Raw genomic sequence first — 22,475 nt, 5'->3', positions numbered from 1 at the left:
AAAAGTAAGGGGCTACAGTAATGGATCTTATTAAAGGATCAAGGCTGCATACTCTATTTCTCCAAATTACACAGCAGAACAGAAGACCATATTGAGTTTTTGTCTCGCACACTCTTGATTTAAATATATAAAGAAATTCTAGTAAACTCAGGTAAAGAAAATGAGCTTAGTTATAAACACTGTTGATAGTTAGAAAAAGCATACTGTTTTTTCCATACATAACCCAAAATGCCTCTCAAACTCTTGAGTTCTAGCACCTGTAGTCTCTTTCTTTGTTCAGTAATCTCTGTAACAAGGCAGGGGAGGAGACTGAGAAATCTGACCTTTATACAGAAAGCAAAGATGTATGAGCTAATGGTGAGTATCCTAATTTATCTTTTGTTCAAAATTATTTGGCAACTGATTTTGGAAAATAATAATTAGCATATAAGCTGTACTTCTATATTTTCATTATGTACACAGGTCATATGTGGAATATACTTCTCCTTATTGCACACAGTTAGAATCCAGACCTGGCAAGTAATACTTCACAGTCTATTCAGTGTACATACAGCCCTTCTTCTTCTAACAGGCTGCTGTTCCTGCAGATTTCCTTAGCAGAAAACTCATTTGCCCATAGAAAAACAAATACAGTCACAGCCAAGTTGTTTAATAATACTTTAAAGTCTCAAAAAGATGGTCTATTTTTGTTTGCAAGTATAATTAGCAGACAGACTACTTACTATTTGATTAACTTTGGTTTAAAAACTAGCCAACACCAAAGGTTTCTACGGTAAAGACCTCAAAGGTCAGACTTGAGAGCTTAAACTTCAGGTTCTACTGAGATGAAGGCACTCTGCTTTGCAAAGTTATGCTATTATCCCTGGTTATAATCTTCACTGACTTCAGAAATAATTGCTTTCCTTAAACAAAAAGGAAGTCTGATTCTAATTTGCTATCTAGATCTACATTCTTATATTCTTTTTATAGATTTTTGAACAAGTTATCACTGGAATCTTCCTTCACTCAAACATAAGTGAAAGTTTTATCTTACTTCAGATATCACAAAAATAATTTATGACTAAGGAAACAAAACCTTTTGTCTCACAATATATTTCTTTGCGACAGCTGTGGTATTTCACTGAAAGCACAAAAGCTGTGATGGTCTGGACTGCAATCAACCATTTTTAATAGGAAATTTTTACAGACTTTTAATAAGATCTCCTAACATAATTTATGGGGAGAGGTTTTGAAGTGAAGAGGCATTGTTTGGCAAAGTGTTCTTCCTCTAATCTCAGGAAATTTAAATAATCGAGTGCTCATTTCCTCTAAACTTAGGATTTCTCCTAAAAAAATGCTTAAGAAAAACACCTGCTACACTAGCAGCAAAATAAGGGTACCTAGAGTCCAAACAAAATATATTTTTAAAGGCTTTTCAAAGGCAAAATACTCCATGTCAGAATCAATTTTATTATTATTATTATTAATAATAATGCAATGTTGAATTTTGATTGTTAAATTCAGAATATTTAACAAATACTCTGAATGAAGATAGCCTGCTGCTCAGGATAACTGCAGGTATTTTTCCTGTACCAATACAGTTGGGGGAATTGAAATAAGTGGGCAAACATTGAGAATTTACAAACAGTTTTTAAGACAAGCAGATAGGCACCAAAAAGTCACTATACTTACTGAAGTTATCCAGAGTTCCTCTGACTATAGAACTTGGCTGGAAGAGTAAGGACAACAGGCTTCTCCCTGAGATGTCTGAAACGTCTTGCACAAAGGGACTCATAGGTTATTTTTTTAGCACTTTCCCTTTAGTTCCAGACAGAACTAGGGAAAGAAAAAAAAAAGAAGAAGAAAAAACATAAATAGGAAGCACATTTCTATACATGAGTAAAGTTAATCAAAGCTCCTGAATAGGAAATAGATTTAGTTTGATGAGGATTTTGGATGAATTTCTGAATTGTTTTTCACTCCTCCTGAGGAATTCATTGACTGTAATTCTGGTTTAAAGTAGTAGCTGACCTAAATTTGTTCCCCCAGTCTAGGCTGGTTAGAGCATTCCTCTCAAAGGCCAACCCCCTCCCGCTCCCTCCCCCCCCCCCCCCCCCCCGAAAAACAACAACCAAACAAAAAACCCTAAACCAAAACAAAGGAAAACAAGCAAACAAAAAAACCCCACACACCCCCTCCCCCCCCACCCCCCACCCCCAAACAAACAAACAAAACAAAACAAAACGCAAAACACAAAAACCACCCACCACAAAGCCCTTCCCTTCAAAGGAAGGGCTCGGGAACACCTCAGACACAGTGACACTACTCTGGATTCGTCCAGGTCACTGTGTGCCAACGACCTCAAGAGGGCACTCAGCACAAAACGTACTGGGTTGCAGGAATCGAAGGGGTCTACAATTAGGTCATTGGCCAGTTTCAACAGAAGGCAGTTATCCCTAACCCGGTGAGCCAGAGCGCTTTCTCTTTACTGAGCGCCAACTAGGCTTTCATCTCATCACTACAGATGATTTTCAGAAGTTGTCTGTTGATTTCAAAGGGCTACTGCCTCCATAAACTCTGCTATTTAAGATGTGTCACCTGAAGAACTTTGTTTTCTTCAGTCACTACGCTGAAAGCACTCAGGACAGAATTATCACTTCTTTAGACCCGATCTCCTTCCCTCTCTCTGGTTTGCCTGCAGAAACAAAACAAAAACAAGCTTACTGAGTGTGCCAGCAAAAATTCTCTTCATCATCCATTTCTTACTTGGATGTTTCTTTCCCCGTGTGTGTCTGTACATTCATACACATAGAGACACACACACACACATTAGTCAGCTGTGAAATTGCAGTGCCCTCCCTTGGGCTCCTGCTCTCCCTGTGGCTGTGACACTGCTCCCAGCCCAGCCTACAGACCTGCCTGCTCCAGGGCGCTGGCTGCTTGAGGCTCCTCAGCCCTGGTGTGCCAAACCTGGCAGCCTCCACAGGGACTTCGGGCCCCCTCAGCAGAGCTTTAACCCCACCCATGCCCCACTTCTAACCTGGCCTCACAAACCACAGACAGGCCTATAAACAACTGCCTCACTTCCACAGAGATGTCATCATTCCAATAAAACTGAAATGCTTTCTTCCACTACATCCTCTTCACATTGGTAGTTTCACAAAACATATACTGCCCCCTTTATATTCAAAGTGGACTTCCTGACGCACAAGTTCAAATCCCAGCTATCATCTATCATCTCAATTCTTCTGGGACAAATAAAGTATCATGCAACATACCATATGTGGATATTTCAGCAGAGCTCTTTAGACTCATGTCCTGTCTACCCAGTGTGATCAATGGTCAGTTCGTTTTTGTATATTTAGAATAACACGTGACAAGTCTCCATCCGGGGGCACCACCTCAAGGAGAAATAGACACCCAGGTTGGGATTCAATTCCCTGTGTGACCTGGCCCATTTATATACCCTTGGGTATCTGAGTCGTCTGCAGAGGAATCTGACACAGCTTGTGATCTACAGGAGACTCGTGGCAGCTTGCAGCCACGCACGGTATCCCAGAATGCAGGCTGGCACAAGGCTCCCACCCCAGCACCTGAAATGTCTCCAAAGGATCTGTGCAAATCAAGTGTGATGATGTCTCCCTGTTTCCCCAGTGTGATGGATGCCAAGTTACCTTTGTTCTCACAGAACAGTATTAAGCAGTACTACATGAAAGTCATCTGCACTTAACAAGTCCTTAAACACTCGTTCTCTGACAAACCAGGTGCCATTCCAGAGTAGGCACACAAAAGAGAGACCTATCTCTATACCTGTCTATAATTTCCAGAATGCTGACCTGAAATACAAAGTAGTTGTAAGACTATCGATCAGACAGTATTAAAATATTCTGTTTAAAACCACTTTTTGTAATGATAATTCTAAAAAATTAAAGTAAGGAATATTATTTAAAAAGTACTGCCCAAACTAGAATGTATTAATTAGTCAGGATTTGGATGACAGAAAAATGTGAACCGTTATTCAAAACCAATACAAGTCTGTAGATGGTCAAAACTAATTCTGGGTCATGATGCTTACTAAAGGCAGTGTGGGCCTTCATCAGGTGCGTTGTGCTCAGGGCTGTGGAAACGCAGAAGCAGGTGCTACCCCTGCTCTGCCTGCTGGACCAGTGACCAACTGGTCAGGTCTGTAGGGGGAAGAAAGAAGGAAAAATGGAGGTTTGTCTAAAGCCGTCTTACTAACGTGGGAAATTTAGGTTAGTTTTTAAGGCACTTATTTCTGCAAGCTGTGGTGGCTATCATGATAATAAGGTGATGTGAGTAATAATTAATCCAACCTATATTTATGACAACTGCTAGTGCTTTTCAATACCTTTTACATATATTTTGTAACATAAATGTTAGAAAGGTTTCCCAAAATGTTTGGTGATCTCAAACAAAACCAGGTTATGGCTGCAATCATGTTGTGTGTGTCTTAGTCATGACACAAATGTGTAAAAGTCAGAGGAGAGAGCCAGGAGATGCAACAGCTGTCCTGCAGACCCACAGTGTTCCCCCAAACCTCTGACTGTGACTTTGATTTCTGCAAATTGCCCAGTAAATTTCACGGCAGAATTAAGTTCTTTCAGCTTTTGCAGAAGGGGTGAAACTCCCTCTCCCCAGGCAGTGAAGCTGAATCATCACAATTTATTTTACTGAGGACTGAAAAATTTTCATAGAGAATTTCCAGGAAAAAAAAACCTGTTATTTTTCCAAGTACAGACACTGTCTGGAGTGTCACTCTTCAGTCTACGCATCCCTTGAGTTCATTATCAATTGCTAGTTTTATCTTGTCAGCTTCCAATATACTGGCAAACCTCTTTGAAAACTCCAGAGATACCATTAATATTCAACATGTCTCCAAAATCAGTGTAAATGATTTCTAAATACACACCACTGTGAACACTAAATATTGTTGTTAAGCCCCCTTTTATTTGTGGTCCTATGTTTATTGCTAAAATATCATTTGTAAAATTGGGGCTAAATGAGTGTTTCACGGACAGCAGAGAAACAGCTCTTTTTGCTAAACAGTTTCAACACTAGGAAGGCACTCAGCAGTATGATCAATAAATCAATATAGCTTTTTTAAACTGCACTTTAACTCTGGAAGCACAAAACACTACCTTCAGTCTCAGTGAACTGTATCTCATTCAGTTATGTTACATCAGGGGCAAGACTTTACACAAAATCGTACCATCAAGATGATTCCAGCCTCAAATTTCTTATTAGCAACCATCTCAGCTCTCTTTTCTGGGCTCTTCAAAACTCCCTTACTGGTCATCAAACTGTATTTCTCCAAAGAAATATTCATCTTGAATTACTCAACAACTTCTAGAGTAACAAAAAACTCTTTAATTACTTTCCAGCCAGTACTGTTACGTAGCAATAAGCCATCCACAAAGGCTCCGCTCAAAACCCTCCAGCTCTTATTGAGTAAGCGTTTAGAAAACATTTAACCCAAACAGCTGTGAACATGATGTTTTCTAAATTTCTGTATCCAGCGAACGCTTAGCCTAAATCACAGGGAAACAGAAGATCGCTCGTGGTTTTCCTTTTCCCTCTACTTTTTCTTGGCCTTGGGAACACGAGGAAAACCAAGCCAAGTTCCTGCTGGGACCACCACAGCTCTTGAACGGGAAGTTTCTTATTCTTTCGCTGAGAAAACCGTGCAACACCTTGGTAACACCGAGTCACGGCTTGCTGCTTTTAACTGAGTATATGAGCTTAGGCGCTGAAACAAACCAAGCAACAGGTCACTAGCACCTGCTGAGGAGCTTTTACCCTTTCTCTGTCCGTGTCCCACTCCCGACACACCTACACTGAGCTCTGCCAGGAAGAAGAGCCAGGTAAGAACTCGCACTGTTTTTACGGGTGTGCGTGATACCCTGTTTAGCCAGAAAGAAAGAAAGAAGTTCTTTCATTCCCCACGGTAACAGTGCCGACGCTACAGGCACCGCCGGCCCGCCAGCCAACACCTGCCCGACGGCGGCCGGCTACTCCCGCCTCCCTCTCTGAGGCGACCCGCCCGGCGGCAGCCAGCGCGGCGCCCCGCCACCGAGGCACGGCCCGCTGCCGCCCTGCAGACCGTCAGGTGGAATCCGGGACCCAGCGGCCGCTGCCATCCGGCCACAGGAGAGCTCTGGGCCGAGGACCGGGGGGAACAGCCCGGCACCAGGCTCTGAGGGCGCAGCAGCCACCAGCCCCCGCTGCCGCCGCCCTGCACTGCCCCCGCCCCACGCCCACCGCGCGCAGCCGGCACCGCCCAGCGAGGCGGGGCGCCAGGTCCCGCCCCTGCCCCAGCGTCAGGGAAGCGGAAGCGGGCGCCGCGCGGCGCCGGAAGCCGCTCTGCCTTTCCGGTGCGAGCGGCGTGCTCGGCCCGGCCGCGGGATCCTCCGTCGCCATGAGCGTCCCGGCGTTTATCGATATCACGGAGGAGGATCAGGTCAGCGGCCGGGGCTCGGCGGGGAGCGGAGCGGGAGGGGGCGGGCGGTACAGCTGGGGCCGGGCGAGCAGGACGGGCCGGGCTGTGGCGGCCCGTGCGGAGGGGCGGCGGGGCGGGAGGAGTGGGGCCCCGAGCCCGACTCCGCTGGGCCCGCCTCCTCCGGCTGGCGGCTGCCGTGCTCCTTGCGGGCGCTCTCGTGAGCTCGTTCTGGCTGTTTCCCAGAGAGCTGTAGCGGGAGAGCTAAGGAAACGGCGAACCGAAGGGTAAATGGGTCTGCGATTTCCTCCTGGGGCTCTTCGCCGGCACTGCAGGCACGGGGACTGGGAGCTTTGCCTGTGGATTTTGGGGCTCGTTGTGCCCGGCCCTTCTAAGCGCCGCCTCTACGTGCAGTTGGACATCTACAAGCAGCACACACGCTGCTGCCAGCCAGCGGTCCGGTGTGCACTCGCTGCAATGCCTAGTAAATGCCCACCAATGAGTTAGTCTGGGGTATACTGTGTACAGCGAGGGTTCTAGAGCGTTTGCCTGTGCCACACAGTACCATAACGGTTTGACATTGAACTCGGTGTAAATGACACCTGGTGTCACAGTAGTATCCTGGTAAGAGTTCCGCTGTGCCACAAGTTGTATGGCCCTGTAGAGATCGTCTCTGAAGGGTTTTGGTTCTTCAGCTGTTGAATTGTGAAAGTAAGGCATAGTCCTGGTGCTGGGCAAAAGGTATTTCCTTAATGTAGGTTTAAATCTGAGAAAAAGTTATGGCAGGTTGTAGCATTATATTGTGAACTGTCTTTAACTTGCCTCTGTAAGTTGTGCCTTCCCTGAAGTGGATTTGGTTATACCTTTATCTGGAGAAGACACACCCAACTGGTTTGACAGCTTTGCCTGAAGTTTTCAACAGGAGTAAAAGATAACAGTTCATAAGAAAGAAGAAAGCATCTTTGTCACAAAAACTTACTAGGGCAGCTGTTCTCTAACCGTCTGTAGGTGACGTGTTTCTGCTGTGGGAAAGCTCAACAGCCATGTCATCCGCTCAGGTAGCAGCACACCAGCCATAGCACACACAGCACTTGGCAACGAGTTGGTATTTGGGCTGTATGTTAAAGTGGAGGGGAGAGAGTGTGTAGGGTACAGGGTGGTAGGGAGAAGTGAGAGGAAGTGTGAGTGAGCAGTGGGGTAGAGGAGTGGCTGCAGAGCAAAAATCTGTAAGCAGTTTATTTACTTTGACGTTGCTGTTCACAAAACAAATGTGGGGTGTTTTTTTGTGTGTGTGTGTGTTGGTTTTTTTTCTAAGGCTGCAGAACTTCGAGCTTACCTGAAATCTAAAGGAGCAGAAATCGCTGAAGAAAATGCCGAAGGTGGACTTCACGTGGATTTAGCACAGATTATTGAAGCTTGTGATGTGTGCCTGAAAGAGGATGACAAAGGTTTGTGTCTTTAGGTCATCTTGGTTTTGCTGAGCATGTCACCATCAATGTTTTTGCACAGTAACAGTTGGCAGAATTGAGAGGTCTGTTGCACGGCTTGCGTGTCAACACGTCTGTCCTTATATAACCAGAGGGGCTTACTGCCATCGTTCCATGTATAGTTTGTGTGTACTTTACCTCTCTCTTCTCCAAGCATACAGTGCCCTTTCAAGAAGTCTGAAATCAAGCTAAACTCTGCTTATTATGGGGGGAGAGCAAGTGATAATATAAACCAGGTTTTCTTTCTTAAAAAAAGAAAAACAAAAGACAAGATTTAAAGTCAGTTAATGGCTGCAGATCAACAAAAATTAAGGCTAGACATCTCAAAGTAGATGTTTTAAGGCGTAAACGTTAATTGATGTATATTGTCTGAAAACACTACAATTTTCAGGACTCAGTAAATCTCTTTTAGTGAGGGCTGTAGATCCTTTGAAGCTGCACTAATATTCTTTAATGACACAAATAATGCTGCAGTAGCCTTAAATGATCTTTCTGTGCCAATGTACAAATTCCATTTACATTTTTTTACATGTAAAAAAATCAGTTCCTAATATAAGTAATAGGTGCTGCTTGACAAAGTACAGTTCATCTAAGAAGGTGTACTTAAGATTATTTTTCATGTTGCCTTTTACTGTAGGCAAATGAGTATGAAATACTGAAGAACCTCATCTGTTTGATATTCAGGTGTCGTTTTGGAGCAGAAATAATGTTTTTCCACGTGTAATGACATTTGTTCTTAGCCTTTGCATATCTGATACTGGGGCAGACTGTGAAAAGAAAACACAAAACCTGTCTGGTCCTGGAAAGGATGTAACACCATGCTTTAAAGAGGAGCTGGGACGGGTTTTTAATTGTTGTGGGCATTTTCCCTGTGTGGTGAAATGATTTACTGCCCTTGAGCACTGGGTGCTAGTATTCTCAGTTTAGAGCTGTGGGGCAATTTTCTGAATGTGCAGGAGGAAGCTGCTGGTGTTTTAAGACCAAAACCTGAAGTTCTGAAGTCTCTTATGTGTGGACAGAGAACTCAGAGCAAGTGTGGTATCAAATACCAAATACTGTTTTGACTCAGAGTGATTAATTCTTGCTTTACATGGAGATGTATTGGGGAAAGACCACAAGAGCCAAATCTCTTGTGCATTCTGATAAATGTCCAGCTGGTTATCTTGGCATTTTCTCCTTTTACAGTTCTTGCTGATGGAAAATAGTCATCCATAGCAGAAGTAACTTTCCAGCACTGAAGAGCTACTTACGATTGCTGCTTGCAACTTTAAACAGCTGTGTGTTTTGTTTTGTGCAGATGTTGAGAGCGTGATGAACAGCGTAGTCTCTCTGCTGCTTATCCTGGAACCTGACAAACAGGAAGCACTGATTGAGAGTCTGTGTGAGAAGTTGGTAAAGTTCCGGGAAGGAGAGCGCCCATCTCTTAGGTTGCAGCTGTAAGTATTGTACAGAGGAAACAACGGAGTCTCGCAAATGTATCTCCTTCAGTCAGCGTGGAATGACTGTCAAGATATGTGTGTCTGTTGCAGGAAGCACTCTTTTTGCCACCTTTTTTCCTGTCATAAAATAGAAGTACTGATATACTTTCTTTGTTTGGGTATTACAAAACTAAAGTGAGAATGCCTAGAGCTTCCAGGTTATCTGCTGAAAAGTTAAAAAAATGGAAGCCATTACAATTCATCACGTGCCATATCAGGTGCCACCAGGTGCCTGGTGTGTACTGGTGTGCATCTTAATACAAACTTTTATGTGCACTCCAGTAATGTTGTTTTGAAGCCTCTAACTCAGTTGACCATTGCTTGCGGTTTAGACTGAGCAATCTCTTCCACGGCATGGATAAGAACACTCCTGTGAGATACACAGTGTACTGCAGCCTTCTCAAAGTGGCCTCTTCGTGTGGTGCCATCCAGTACATTCCAACTGAACTAGATCAGGTAAGTAATGTGGTGCTTCAAGTCACAGCCTTTGTATTAACCATGTTCTACCTCGCTAAATATTAGTCAGAGTTGATACAGACCATCCCCATCACTAATTGCCAGTCTAGTGAAATAAGAAACACAGAATAGAGAAGCTCTTGTCTTTCAAAAGTTTGTCTAGGAAATCTTAAATCCCACTGCCAGTTATTTTCTGTTTCTGATGCTGAGCATAGTTAGACTTGTCTGTCTGATTCCTGTGAGAGTAATGAAGGTGAGAGGCTTTGATCAGATGAGCAGCATCGAGATCTTGTCCCTCACTCTGGAATCAGAGTGTATTAGAATCACTCGTCCTTGGTTAGGACATAACATGGAGAGCACAGACTTCTGGCTTCTCATGGGAGAACTTTTGGGTGCTACATGGGGAGCATGAGAGTCAGAGGACCCTTAGGAGATGTCTGTGTGCAGGATCTTCTCAGTCCTTTTTTGCTTGAGAGAAAATAAGAATATTTTCAGGTTTAATGTAATCTTTTCCCCCACTGCTTCTTTTTCACTTGTATTCTGCCTAGGTCCGAAAATGGATTTCTGACTGGAATCTGGGCACAGAGAAAAAGCATACTCTTCTGAGGCTGCTCTATGATGTCCTCGTAGACTGCAAAAAAAGGTATAAAAGAGAAGTAACAGGTACTAGATCACTTACAATAATACATCAGCTTAAAATACAGCTATCTGTAGGGAAAGCGTTTTTCACAGCACTTTTAAAATTAATCTGTACTGATAACTAAATCCAGATATTCCTGGGCTTTTTTCTTTCCGTGTTTGTAAGCAATCTGACATTAAACCAGTGTTTCCAAGAATTTTAAAGCTAGTAGTGAATTAGCTGTTCACCACAGGCTCCCAAAATACAACTGTTCCTTTCTATAAATACCAGTCTTTGAGCATTGTAGCATTATGCCAGGTTTATTATGTAATTGCACTTTTGACATTTTAGTGCATGGTAGTGCTATCTCTTATTTAATGATGTTGGGAGGCTTATCAATCACAGTTAACAGAATCAGTCTTTAAAGTAAACATTACCTTTAGGACAGAGCTTTCCACTAGTCATGGCAATTAATGTCCACTGAATACCTGCTTGGCCATTTTAAATTATTATCCTGGATCATAAGAAGCATCTTTGATCTAACAGACTTGGCAGACCAGTGTCTTCTGGCATGTGAAGTAATCCTCTGTGTATCGTGCCTGTAAATTAATGTGTGTCTAACTGAGAGCTGTCACCAGTTTATCTTGCGGATGTGATACGGTGTATCGACTGCCTTAGCCAGGGCTATAGGGATGGGCTGGGGTCCAGAAGTGGTTTCAGTATGTAGTTCCACATCAGTTTCAGCCTATCTTAACTGCCCCTACGGTAGTTCAGGATATGTGTGTGTTGCATCCCTTTCCTTCCCTTTTGCTCTGTTTTCTGAGGTAGTTTTCTGAGATTTATTTATTGTTTTTACGTTTCATGGTGAGGGAGCATTGGGACCTCTGCGCTGGTCACAGAACTGCACCTGCATTTCTGCATTTGCATAATGCTGTGCTGCTGCAGGAGGAAGCAGTTCTGTCCTGTACTTGCCATTCCTGTCCCATCCCCTCCAGCTACCAGTCCCTGGGCGTGTTAGCGCTGGGGTAGGCAGTGGTGTGTGGTGCATTGGACTGGGGAGGTGACCTTACCAGGCAAAAGAGGAGGAAGAAAGAAAAAAAAAAGGGCAAGTGTGGAGCTGTTGAGGAGGAGGAGAGTTTCTTCTGGCAGGAGAGTTAGCCTGGAAAATGTTGTGTCAGCATAGCAGGATCATGTTTAACTTACCTCAATTTAGGGATGATTAATCCTTGTGGAGTAGTCACACTGTGGGCTTCTACATTATTGGGAATTCCTATTTCTGTTGCTAATGTTAAAATGCTTTTTCATTGATAGTACTGTATGACAGACTTCAGGTGGTCAGAATGATCTCAGAAAAGATACTCCGATGTTACACCTGGCTTAGGGCTGGTTTCCTTTCAGTAGTGTTACAGTGATACTCTGTAATGCTCCTACTCTTTTTAAACAGTTCTCGTGCTATTGTTTCATTGAGGGTTTTAACTGGCTTAGTTCCCTAACTAAGCTAAGTATTTTTAGCTACTCTTACTACCAAATCTATGGATTAGACCTCTAATTTTTGTTTCCAGTGTTACCAGTAGCCCCGCTACCAGCTGGTTTTGCTTACTAAGATGATATTTTTAAGTTACATGTTAAAAATTTTCACAAACTCTGTGATGCACCGCATCCGTACCAGCTGTTGCAGCACCCTTTGCACTGAATGGGGCAATTTTTCAGATCACTTGCACTTCTCTCCAGAAGAGAAAACAAGAAGTGACCCTTGCACCTTTGACCTGGCTCACTCTCCTGGATCAGTGGGCAGTATTTGCAATAGTATGGGAAACTCACAGCAACATTCCAGCTGGAGCACTCAGGAATGTTGCTTTATTGAGTGGTATGGGAAAATAAGTGGGAACTGAAAAGTAAGTAATAAAAATCATACTTCAGTTTCCAAGTTGATTTATAATCAAGGGAAGAGAATATGTTGTTGAAAACAATTGAGTTTAAGGGTTTTTTTATTTCATTTAATGCTTTAACTTTACTCAGCGTGGCAGAAGAGATGGCTTTCCATAGCTGATCCCCAGTGGATGACTTGGTAGCTTGTGGAAAGTAGATCATGCCACTGTTCTGTGTAGTGTTCATTGTCATGCAGTGATTATTGAAAATTTGGTTTATCAAACCTCATCCTGACACTTTCTGTGTGAAGTTTTTTTTTTTTGATAATCAAAATCACCTTGATCTCTTTGAAGAGGGATTTTTATCTTTCCCATGATCAGCATAAGAAGTATTTTGGTGGTGGTGGCTGCAGAAGAGATGGCTGGTGTGGCTCTTTTCTAAGATCTGTACTTGGTAGCTGAACTTTGCAGATCAGCTACTTTCTCTGCTGCCCCTGCTCCGCGTCATTAAGGCTCCTCGGTAACAGTTTTGTGGTGAGCTGCTTTAGTCTTCTGCATGTTCCTAGTTGTGTTGGTACAAAGCTGCAAGGTAATAGAACCTGTTTTTTTTTCCAGTTACAGCTGGAGGTTTACAGGCATGCAGGGCTTGTACACAGCCAGAGAGCTGAGTTCTGCTGTGAGGCCCTGAAAGTCATGCCAGGCATCAGCTCACAACCGGTCTCTGCCATTAACCTGGCGGGATTTGGAGTGGGATTAGTCCTGCTCAGGTTTGCATTCAGACAGGTCTGGCAGGTCTGGTTATTAATACCTGTAGTAAAAAGCTCAGCACATCAGACACCTGAAAAATAATAATTTCATTTAATTTTAATTCCATCTAATAATGTGTAATAGAGAGAGACTTGATTCCAACGTCTTACTAAGTCTCTGAATACTCTGTATTTTTTCTTTTTCTTCCTTTTCTCTATCATCACTCCTCAGTTCTCACTGGCATTTCGTTGAGGTACGCATCTAGACTGGCACGTGGAGCTAAGAGTACTTGTGTAAGCTGTCTTGCTAGAAAAAATGTTTTGCATCTTGGGTGAGATAAACATTTAGCAATGATCTTTGGTAAAATCCTGATCCGTGTTACTGCTTTAAGCATCCAAATTTACAGTAGTCCTCTAACACTGAATAGAATGAATAAGATTAAAAGGCTTGCCATATTTGCTGAGGCTCACAAGAATTTGGGAGGAATTGTCTTGTAGCTTTCTGATGTTTCCTAGAAATACAAGTGAAGGATTCTACTCCTTCCCTCTTCAAAAAATTAAAAAAAAAACCCCCACAAACCCAAACCAAAATGGAGGGAAGTGGGACAGATTACAAATACCATTTGATATTATTAAAGTTTGTAGTTGGGGGAAAGGAAAAGTTCCAGAAATCTGTAACACAGTTTTGAAGTGTATCAGAACAACTACTGAGAGTTTGCATGAAGTAAGAGGACTTGTATTGTTAGGTCGAATAGCACATCAGCGGAGCCTCTTTCTGAGAATGTCTGTAGATACCAGTCTTGCATGAAAGCAGTTCCTTGTCCTCACTAGAACATCTAGGGGTGTAAGGTTTCACCAGTGCAGAAGCCATAGTCTGTCACAGACTGATTTACATGCAAATAGTTCTAGTGCATATAAAGCTGTCTAAATTAATTTTATTTCACTGATACAGAGTTACCAGTTCCTCTACCCACCAGTATCAGTTGCCATGATGAAACACAAGCTGACCTCTTAATGCTGGAGTCCTGAAACAAATGTTCAGATTTACATCCCTGAATGCAGTTCTGGGGTAATGGCTGGAACCTACAGACCCCTGCCTTGAGCACAAACTCCCTTCCCTTAGTGTACATCCAGATTCTATGTGATACTGCTTGCTCCCTGTATTTGTCTTGCACAGCTATGAGATCTGGTAAAACTGGAACAGGCTTCCCAAGGGCAGTGGTTGAGTCATCATCCCTGGATGTAGTTAAAAGGCGAGATCCTCAGAGATACGGTTTAGTAGCAGACAGGTATGGTTGGACTCAATGATCTCAAAGGTCTTTTCCAACCTAGTGATTCTGTAGATTCTCCAGGAGCAGAGCACCTCACCCTGTAGAGAAGTTGTCAAATAGTAGTATGTTGAGATTCAAAATAAATACCCATATAAAGGTCACGTCATCGTACTGTAAAAACCATTCAGACCTGTGCTGCCATAAGGGTTAAACATGTATTGCAGCACAGTACGTACTGGGAGGACTGTGTTGGTTTATTCCTTCCTTGTGCAGTTTATGATATTCACTTAAGTAATTAAAGCAAATTGAAACTTTATTCTTGCACAGTTTTTTCTTTTAAGGAAATGTCGTGGGGGTCTGTCAGACCAGATGGGGAAGTTTGCTGTTCCTGGAATTGAGCCATTTTGAAGGAAGAGCTTAGTGTTACACTGTAACTCGCTGTGCTCTGGAGAGTAGTATCCATCCAACCTTCTTCCTCTCCACTGAGAAAGTACCTTTCATTAAAGCAGTTGCCCATCAGTGTACGTGTGTGGGAGACTACTGCAAAGTGCACGCTCTTGTTACCAGGTGTTGGTTGTGCTCTCCTCACGAGGTTTGGTCATATCTGCAGCTGCATCTCCAGAGGAGATAGTAAGGCTGCATCAGCAAGGTCTATTCTCTGTGTGGAAGAGTTGTCACAGCCTTCTATTTTAATAGTTAAGAATTCCATGAGAACTGGGAAATAATGCTTGTGTATATGCATGCAGTATATTCAGTGCATGTATTTCTAAATGAAAATCTTCTGTCAAGTATCATCAGCCGCTGGCCTCACTAGCGGTAAGAACTGTTGCATAAGTCAAAATCAGTTAAGTGACACAGTAACAGTCTAGGAGCTGGTTTGCAGTAATTTTGGTGAGCTCTTTACAGAGAATCTGGGAAGACAAGGCGGTAGGTTTACTCAGAAAAACAATTCATTCTAAGAAAACTAAAAGCCATCTGTCAGGGCGGTGTTGGAAGCTGCTTGCTTCCCAGCAGCCTCAGCCTAGCTAATTGCTGGCTGCTTAACTTCGTCAGTAAAATGAGCAGCTCTCACTCCAAATACTTGGAGAATCTGTGAAAGAAGAAAAGGCAGCTTTTGTACAGTCACTTTCCTGACCATAAATATTCTTTAAGTTATGCCATTTTACATTTGAAATAAACTTCGCAGCGCTACTTATTCTGCAGTGATTAAATCCAGATGTGCATAAGAGGAGCATTCTAGTGAACCATATAAAGCTGTTCCTAGCTCAGAAAGCTTTTTCCATAACCAGCAGGTAATTTATCAATTTAAGAGAATGAAATGAAGGGTGAAGATAAACATTTTGTAGAACAAGAATTGAAAGAATACATCTAGTTAATTTGTTCTCTCCACTAGAATTAAAATGGATCATCTACATCTTTTCAAGTGTAATTTAATTTGACCTATAGCTTCATAATGGAATTATTTAAATATTTGAACTATTTCTTCAGCTATTCTGAGGTAACTTTGTTTTTCCTCTATAGTGACACTGCAGCAAAAGTAATGGTGGAACTACTGGGAAGCTACACTGAGGACAACGCTTCCCAGGCGAGAGTTGATGCCCACAGGTAATACTGACATCCTGGGTTCCTTAAAAGTCGCTTTTTCCTGATTATTACATTATGTTGATTGCTGTACTATCAGGAGTACTGAATGGCACAGCCTGCAAGGGCCCTGGCACAGCCTGCAAGGGCCCTGCCACAGCCTCTTTTCTGTACCATGGCTGGCTGGATCAAGAGTTGATCTGTGCAGTCAGCAGTAGGCTTAGTTGTTTCAAGGCAGAGGCAGGTTTACTCCACTGCATGAGTTCACAGATGTGTTTCTGGTCACTGCTGAGAGAGATCAGCCTTGGGTAAGGATGTCATTTGCATTGACTGCAATCAGAATTGGAATTGGTGTCCTTTATTTCAGACTTTTTTACTTAATGATTGTTTGATGTTCTGCCTTGAGTGTTCTTTTCAAGTAGCACTTTCTGTAAACAGAAATCCATGCTCTTTTTTTTTCTGTGAGCAAGTACTAAAAATGTGAATTCCACAGAAGTAAACTTCTGGGACAATCTGGGAGTAAATTGCTTCTCAGTGTATATTGCCCGCTGGCCAGAATGAGTGAAAGATTATATTTTGACATTCTACCGATTATGGTGGTTCTTAGGAATTTTTAATAAGTCATGTAGTTCTGCCACATGTGTACAGCCAATAGCTCTCAAGGGAGTTGTTTATACCTAAGCATGCAGGAAAATCAGGGTGACTCACTGTGAAAATTAAAGTGCTTGTGCATAAATGAAAAAACTTCACTGACTGCCCTACAGACATCTGAGACCATCTACATCTGAAGGAACATACCTGCCTGGGGGTTGCTGCATTGCTGTGACTCTGCAGACCCTGGGTTCTTCGGGGGGGGCGCTGTGTGGCTGGGGTGGGATCAGAACGAGCGCAGCACTAAGTCCTCTCATGCTGCTGAACAAAAGCTTTCATCTAGAGTTCTAGAAACGCTTTAGGTCTGTTTATATTCTGGAGCTGCAACTGATAAATCATAGGCCTTGCAGTGTTTGGTATCGGGGTTTTCTCTGTTTTGTGTCACGTATTCAAGTATAATTAATCTTCCTAAACAACTTAATTCTATGAAATTTTAGGAGGACAGTAAAAATACCTCTTGGAATGAGGTTGGGCTGGAAATAAATGCATAGATGGAAACAGTAGGGTGATCTGTAGTCTTACCACCTGGCAAATTTCATTTGAGATACTGGGCAAATTACTTAATGCTTTCTATTCCTTGTTTTTTCCGTCTGTAAAATGAAGATTAAAATTGGAATGTGACATGTCTTACATTTAAGAATAGCTGAAAGCCCTTGGGCTTTTCCTAGAAAGCAAGGAGCAACAAATTGAGTTTCACATACTCATAAAAATGTGTATCACTGTAAAAAGAAGCTTTTTCTTTTTCTAATTAGATGCATTGTACGAGCATTGAAGGATCCAAATACCTTTCTCTTTGATCATCTTCTTGCCTTAAAACCGGTCAAATTTTTGGAAGGAGAACTTATTCATGATGTAAGTAACTGTTTTTAGCAAGATGGTTTGATATCTGAAGTGCCTTGTTTAATTAGCATCTTTGGAAATTCATTGGAATAGTTCTGTCAGTAATACTGAGCTGATTGAGCTACAATGTACTATTTCCTTTAACGTTTTTAGAATGAGACTATTACCAGTGAAATGCTGTGCTCTATAAGTTTCAGAAACTCAGAGTTACAAATCCTGCTCTTATATGAGTTCTGTAGCAAAACTGCCTTTAAGCCTGAGAAGAGGCGGTAAGCTCAGTGCAGATTGGCAGAAGACACAATTTTAGCTCTTAACAGTTTGCTTTTCTGTTCAATACCAATAGTGTGTGTGTGTATAGCCTGTAGTGAGGGAAGCTGGTAATATTTAAACTGTTCTTATATTTTCTGTCTTCTAGCTTTTGACAATTTTTGTAAGTGCTAAACTAGCATCCTATGTCAAGTTTTATCAGAACAACAAAGACTTCATTGACTCCCTTGGTAAGTTTTCGGATCATTATGTTCCTCATTTCTGTGGTTTAAGGTATGGAAGCCACAAAATGCTTCAGTTTGAACCCATATATGGAAGCTAAGGCAATTCAGTGAGAAGCTGTAAGAATGGATTGAGTTTGTAAACTCTAATAGATTGTGAGGAAGTGGACGGTCTAACTGTCGTTTGTTCTACTAGGACAAGCTGCTCTATGGGTTTTAAACAGTTTGGGAGGGGAGTTTGTGTGATCTCTGGCTTTAGCCTACAGCATCAACAACTTTACTGACTAAGCCAGCAGCTTGTGTAAATCTCTTATAATTTTTTATGATCAATAACTTTATAACAGCAAATACTTCTTAGGAACAGTGAGATAAAACATACAAATTGTGTATGTGTGCTGATGCAGTAGACCTAGCAAGCCACAGTCTGTCCCAGTTAATTTGTTTCATCACATGAAGCAATGTGATGGAATGTTAATGTCAGCACCCTCTTTATTTACACACTGTGGAAAAAAGGAGTAGTAATTAACACTTTGACACTCCCCCGTTGATGTGTAATTGACTGTTTCAAAGGAGCACTGGTTCATAAGCTATTGCATGCATTAAAATTACGTTTTTTATATTCCAGCTTTTTAGGACAGGGGTCAGTGACAATGCAGAAATTGCTCAATGATGCAGATTTTTTTATTACTGCATTAAGATTTTGACATATTGGTAATGAATAAATGTTTCCATAAAAATCAGATTTTTATTTTTTTTATAACTTTGATTTTGAAATGACACTTGCACACTGGCTGAATGCATTTGGGGAAAGGCATGGTTTTGCTAAAACAGAGTTTAGTGCAGCCTTTTAACACGTGCATTATTTTGTTTAATGGAGTGTGGTATGATTCTGAGAATAATTACCCTTAAAGCCTTAAAATGCTAGTACTTTGGGTATTAAAATGATGGAAATATCAATGTGATTTTTTTGTAAATAAAGTTTGGTAGTTTGTAAATACACATATAGGATAAGCGTGCTGTTTGTCATATGCATTTGAACGTGAGTTGGGTAGAAATCTCACGCCTTTCTTAGGGGAAAATGGTTTTGGGGTTTGTAATTATTTTTGTGTATTGAAAGGTTTATTAGTTAGTTGTCCACAGAAGTATTTGCTGAAAATGCTGTTACGCTAAAATTTAAATAAATTTATGAAAGATTAATTACACATACACATGGTATTAATCATGGGATACACGATAGTCGTGATTGCACTTGCTCTGCCTCCTTCTACCTCTTTTTACCTCTGTGAATATGCTGTGCAGCGTGTGTATTCTCAGTGCATCTAGGAGTCATGTAACCTTAGTAAAACCCTTAAATATCTGTGTAACTGGTTTGAGAGGCAGCCTTACTTCCAGTTGTCTTGATTCCTCACCTGCTGTGTGGCTCACTCAGAAAATGCTGAATGTCTTTGAGCAGCAGACAAGGTGGTAGAGATTCTGAGGCGGTTCAGACCGGAATGCTAGGAGGCTGGTCTGCACGTTTCAGCCATGCCTTTGACAAGTAAGATCAGTTTGGTTATAGGAAGGAAGACAATTATTAGATGAAGCATTCAGAAATTCTTCAGAACTCCTGTGTTCTGTCCCCAGAAACAGATTTTAACCATGCTTTAAATATTTTCTTTTTAACAAAATAACTTGCCAAGCTATTGGGCTTCAAAATAAAGGCATTAATGATTGGAGTTCAGTGACAGCACAGCATCAGCCTTAGTTCTACCCTCTCCTGGCTCAGGACCAACTAAAACTAGTGTACAGAAGCTGTGCAGTGACGGCTTCTACAGGTGGCATCACTTGGCTACAATTTGTTGTTTTATTAATGCTGACAATTTAGGCCAGCAGTAGCATTATCTGTGTCAACTGAATCGCCCTAACATGTCCACATTTAATCTGGTGTTATTGGCAGTCTTTTTCGGAAAGTTAATCAGCATCTCATTTGCATTTTTTAATTAGGGTTAATGTGTGCTAATTGATTTTTCGATGCTTGTAAAGTTCCATTAAACCCAGTTAGGTAGAGTTGCTGGTGCTCCTCATTCCTATGAATTATGGTGATCACATTTTTGTTGAATCAGTGCCAAATAGGGAACCTGCATCATAATTATAGCTAATTAACACTACATGATGTCCTGCACTAATGTGCTTTCCTATTAGTGTATGGATGTTATAAATTCCAAACGTAAGTGTTTACTGGAGCAATATGAATGTTTATAATGTCTTTCCAAACCAAACGGATGACATTCATTTTACAGAAACTTCCACCGACTCTCAGTTGGTACCTCACAGAACCTGGATGAAGAAATGCCAGGGTTCAGCTGAATCACTCAAACTTTGTGGACCTAGATTATTTTTTTTCCCCTTGGGCAAACAGTCTCTTATGTAGATGTGCAAACCCTGGGCTCAGTTCCGCATGTTGCCACTTACACCGTTGTGTAAAAGATCTAACCTAACTTCTAATACCCCTTCCTATATTCTTGAAAAGCACTTTTTTGCCACCCTCAGTGGTGTAAGGACACGTATGATTCGTGATGCTTTTCTGCTGCAGTAGAAGCAGTTGATTCAGTGCCAAAACATGTTATTCTGGCACAAAAATGTTGCGTTGCTAAGCCATTACTGGGAGAGGTTTATTTTCAAGTGACTACCTGAGAACAAGTGGTGAGGTTGGGAGAAGATTTTGACATAACCAGGCACAGGTTTTCCATTTGTTGTTGCATTACTGTTCTTCCAGGTGTACAACTGACAAATTCACTTGCATCCTCCCCACCTAAAATTCTGTCAAGGTGAGGTTTCCACAGATACAAAAGAAAATTTCGGTGCTTCATTTTTGTAGATCTTTATTAGATTTTACTGACAATGACTGAGTCTTGATGAATTCACAACGACACGTTTTAGCCAAACACAAGACAGACAGGTAAATTAATGTTTTACCTCCAAAATACCGATAAAGACAACTGGGATACTTTCTTGTGAAATAAATGTTAAATTTTTGGAAGCTTGTACAGTAAAGATAACACTAAAACCAAGTATTGAATTGTAATTCATATCCCTAAACTATCAACACTTTCATGCAGGCTTGTTACATGAACACAACATGGCAAAGATGAGGCTACTCACGTTCATGGGAATGGCTGTAGAGAATAAAGAAATATCCTTTGACACAATGCAACAGGAACTTCAGATTGGTGCTGATGATGTAGAAGCCTTTGTTATTGATGGTAAGAACTGTAGTGCCATACTTCAGACAACACTAATGGACAATGCCTTATATAGTCTTCTAAGCTAATGTTAAATATTCAGAAAAATATTTGGGTTTAGTTTCTGTGTCTGTTACAAGATAGAGCCACAAAACTTCATGCTGAAGTGAAAGACACACCTACCCCTTGTCTCTTTCTAATAAATTGCTTGCAGGTTTAATTTGTCATCTGGCTTTGTTTGCTGTCATAAAACCCATACAGGGCATTGCTCTAATAGGTGGGCACCAAACAATGGGATTCATGCGTGACCTTCATCTTGTCACATCATTTTGCTTTTCAGCCTACTAGACTGTTACAACCAACAGCAAAACAATACTAAGCGAACTACTCTGGCTTTATGGTTGTATTGATGTGATTTTGAAGAGTTTTTTAGCGGATTGATACCTTTGCACCCTCTTGCAAACATTGCTCAAAACAGCATTGCTTTTTTGCAGCTGTGAAGACAAAGATGGTGTACTGCAAAATAGATCAGACACAGAGGAAAGTAGTTGTCAGGTAAGACTTAATTCTTCATAGCATTTTGCAGAACTTAGTGTGTTCTAATTATTTCACTTACATTTGTAGAATATTTTAACTAGAAGCAAGGTATTGTTCCTAGCAGTTGCTGGTAGTTAAATAGTTGCTATTTATCATAATTTTATTAAAGCTCACACTGAATGTGATTAGCTTATTTAATGAAAGAGTCCTATTTTCCAGCACATTTCATTTAATGACCTAATAGTGACAAGAATACTAATGACTGTTGTTGCTTTAAATATTTGGGAAGGCTATAGAATTCTCTAACTGATAAAGTGCAGCCCTTTATCTAGAGAAAAATTTTCCTATTCACATGTGTGAGTAAAATAATGCTGTAAAGGAATTATTAGGTGAGCATGACATCTAGTAATCATCTTTCAATTTTGTTTTACTTCTCTAGTCACAGCACACATCGGACTTTTGGAAAGCAGCAGTGGCAGCAATTGTATGACACTCTAAACACCTGGAAACAAAATTTGAATCAAGTGAAAAACAGTCTCCTCAGTCTCTCAGATACCTAATTTTTTTTTTTGACCTAGCAATGTCATAATAGGTTAAATTTATTCAAAACTTTGACAATTTGTGAATGTTTCCAAAATGTATGCAATTGGTTTAAAAAAAGCTAAATACTCAAAATTGAAACACAAAAAAGCAATAAAACTAACCTGGGAAAATATCTTCTGTTGATTTTCTTACATAATTGCTACAACCAGTCCCAATAGTGGTTACGCTTCTTTTGTTCTTGTTTCAGTTTACAGTA

At 41.3% G+C, this 22,475-nt stretch overlaps 1 protein-coding gene across 1 annotated transcript; it reads left to right on the top strand.

The window, feature by feature from the left end:
* The first annotated feature begins 6,377 nt into the window (after positions 1–6,377).
* On the top strand, positions 6,378–22,389 carry EIF3M (eukaryotic translation initiation factor 3 subunit M). The gene is made up of 11 exons (XM_084263442.1): positions 6,378–6,457; positions 7,749–7,881; positions 9,218–9,356; positions 9,731–9,854; positions 10,403–10,497; positions 15,880–15,963; positions 17,343–17,442; positions 17,846–17,927; positions 21,017–21,160; positions 21,634–21,694; positions 22,116–22,389. The coding sequence occupies exons 1-11, from the start codon at positions 6,416–6,418 to the stop codon at positions 22,234–22,236; spliced, it is 1,125 nt and encodes a 374-aa protein (XP_084119568.1). The 5' UTR covers positions 6,378–6,415; the 3' UTR covers positions 22,237–22,389.
* The last annotated feature ends 86 nt before the right edge of the window (positions 22,390–22,475 follow it).

The sequence above is a fragment of the Gallinula chloropus genome (assembly GCF_964237585.1).
Source record: "Gallinula chloropus genome assembly, chromosome: 4".
NCBI lineage: Eukaryota > Metazoa > Chordata > Aves > Gruiformes > Rallidae > Gallinula > Gallinula chloropus.
Note: the sequence above shows the minus strand (reverse complement) of the source record. Positions and strands in the feature narration are given on the sequence as shown.

Bases quoted from the DNA above. Each gene is read 5' to 3' on its own strand.
- EIF3M (XM_084263442.1), top strand. From the start codon at position 6,416: ATGAGCGTCCCGGCGTTTATCGATATCACGGAGGAGGATCAG. The intron at 6,458-7,748 runs GTCAGCGGCCGG...TTTTTTTCTAAG, and splicing joins ATATCACGGAGGAGGATCAG to GCTGCAGAACTTCGAGCTTA. The intron at 21,161-21,633 runs GTAAGAACTGTA...GCTTTTTTGCAG, and splicing joins AGAAGCCTTTGTTATTGATG to CTGTGAAGACAAAGATGGTG.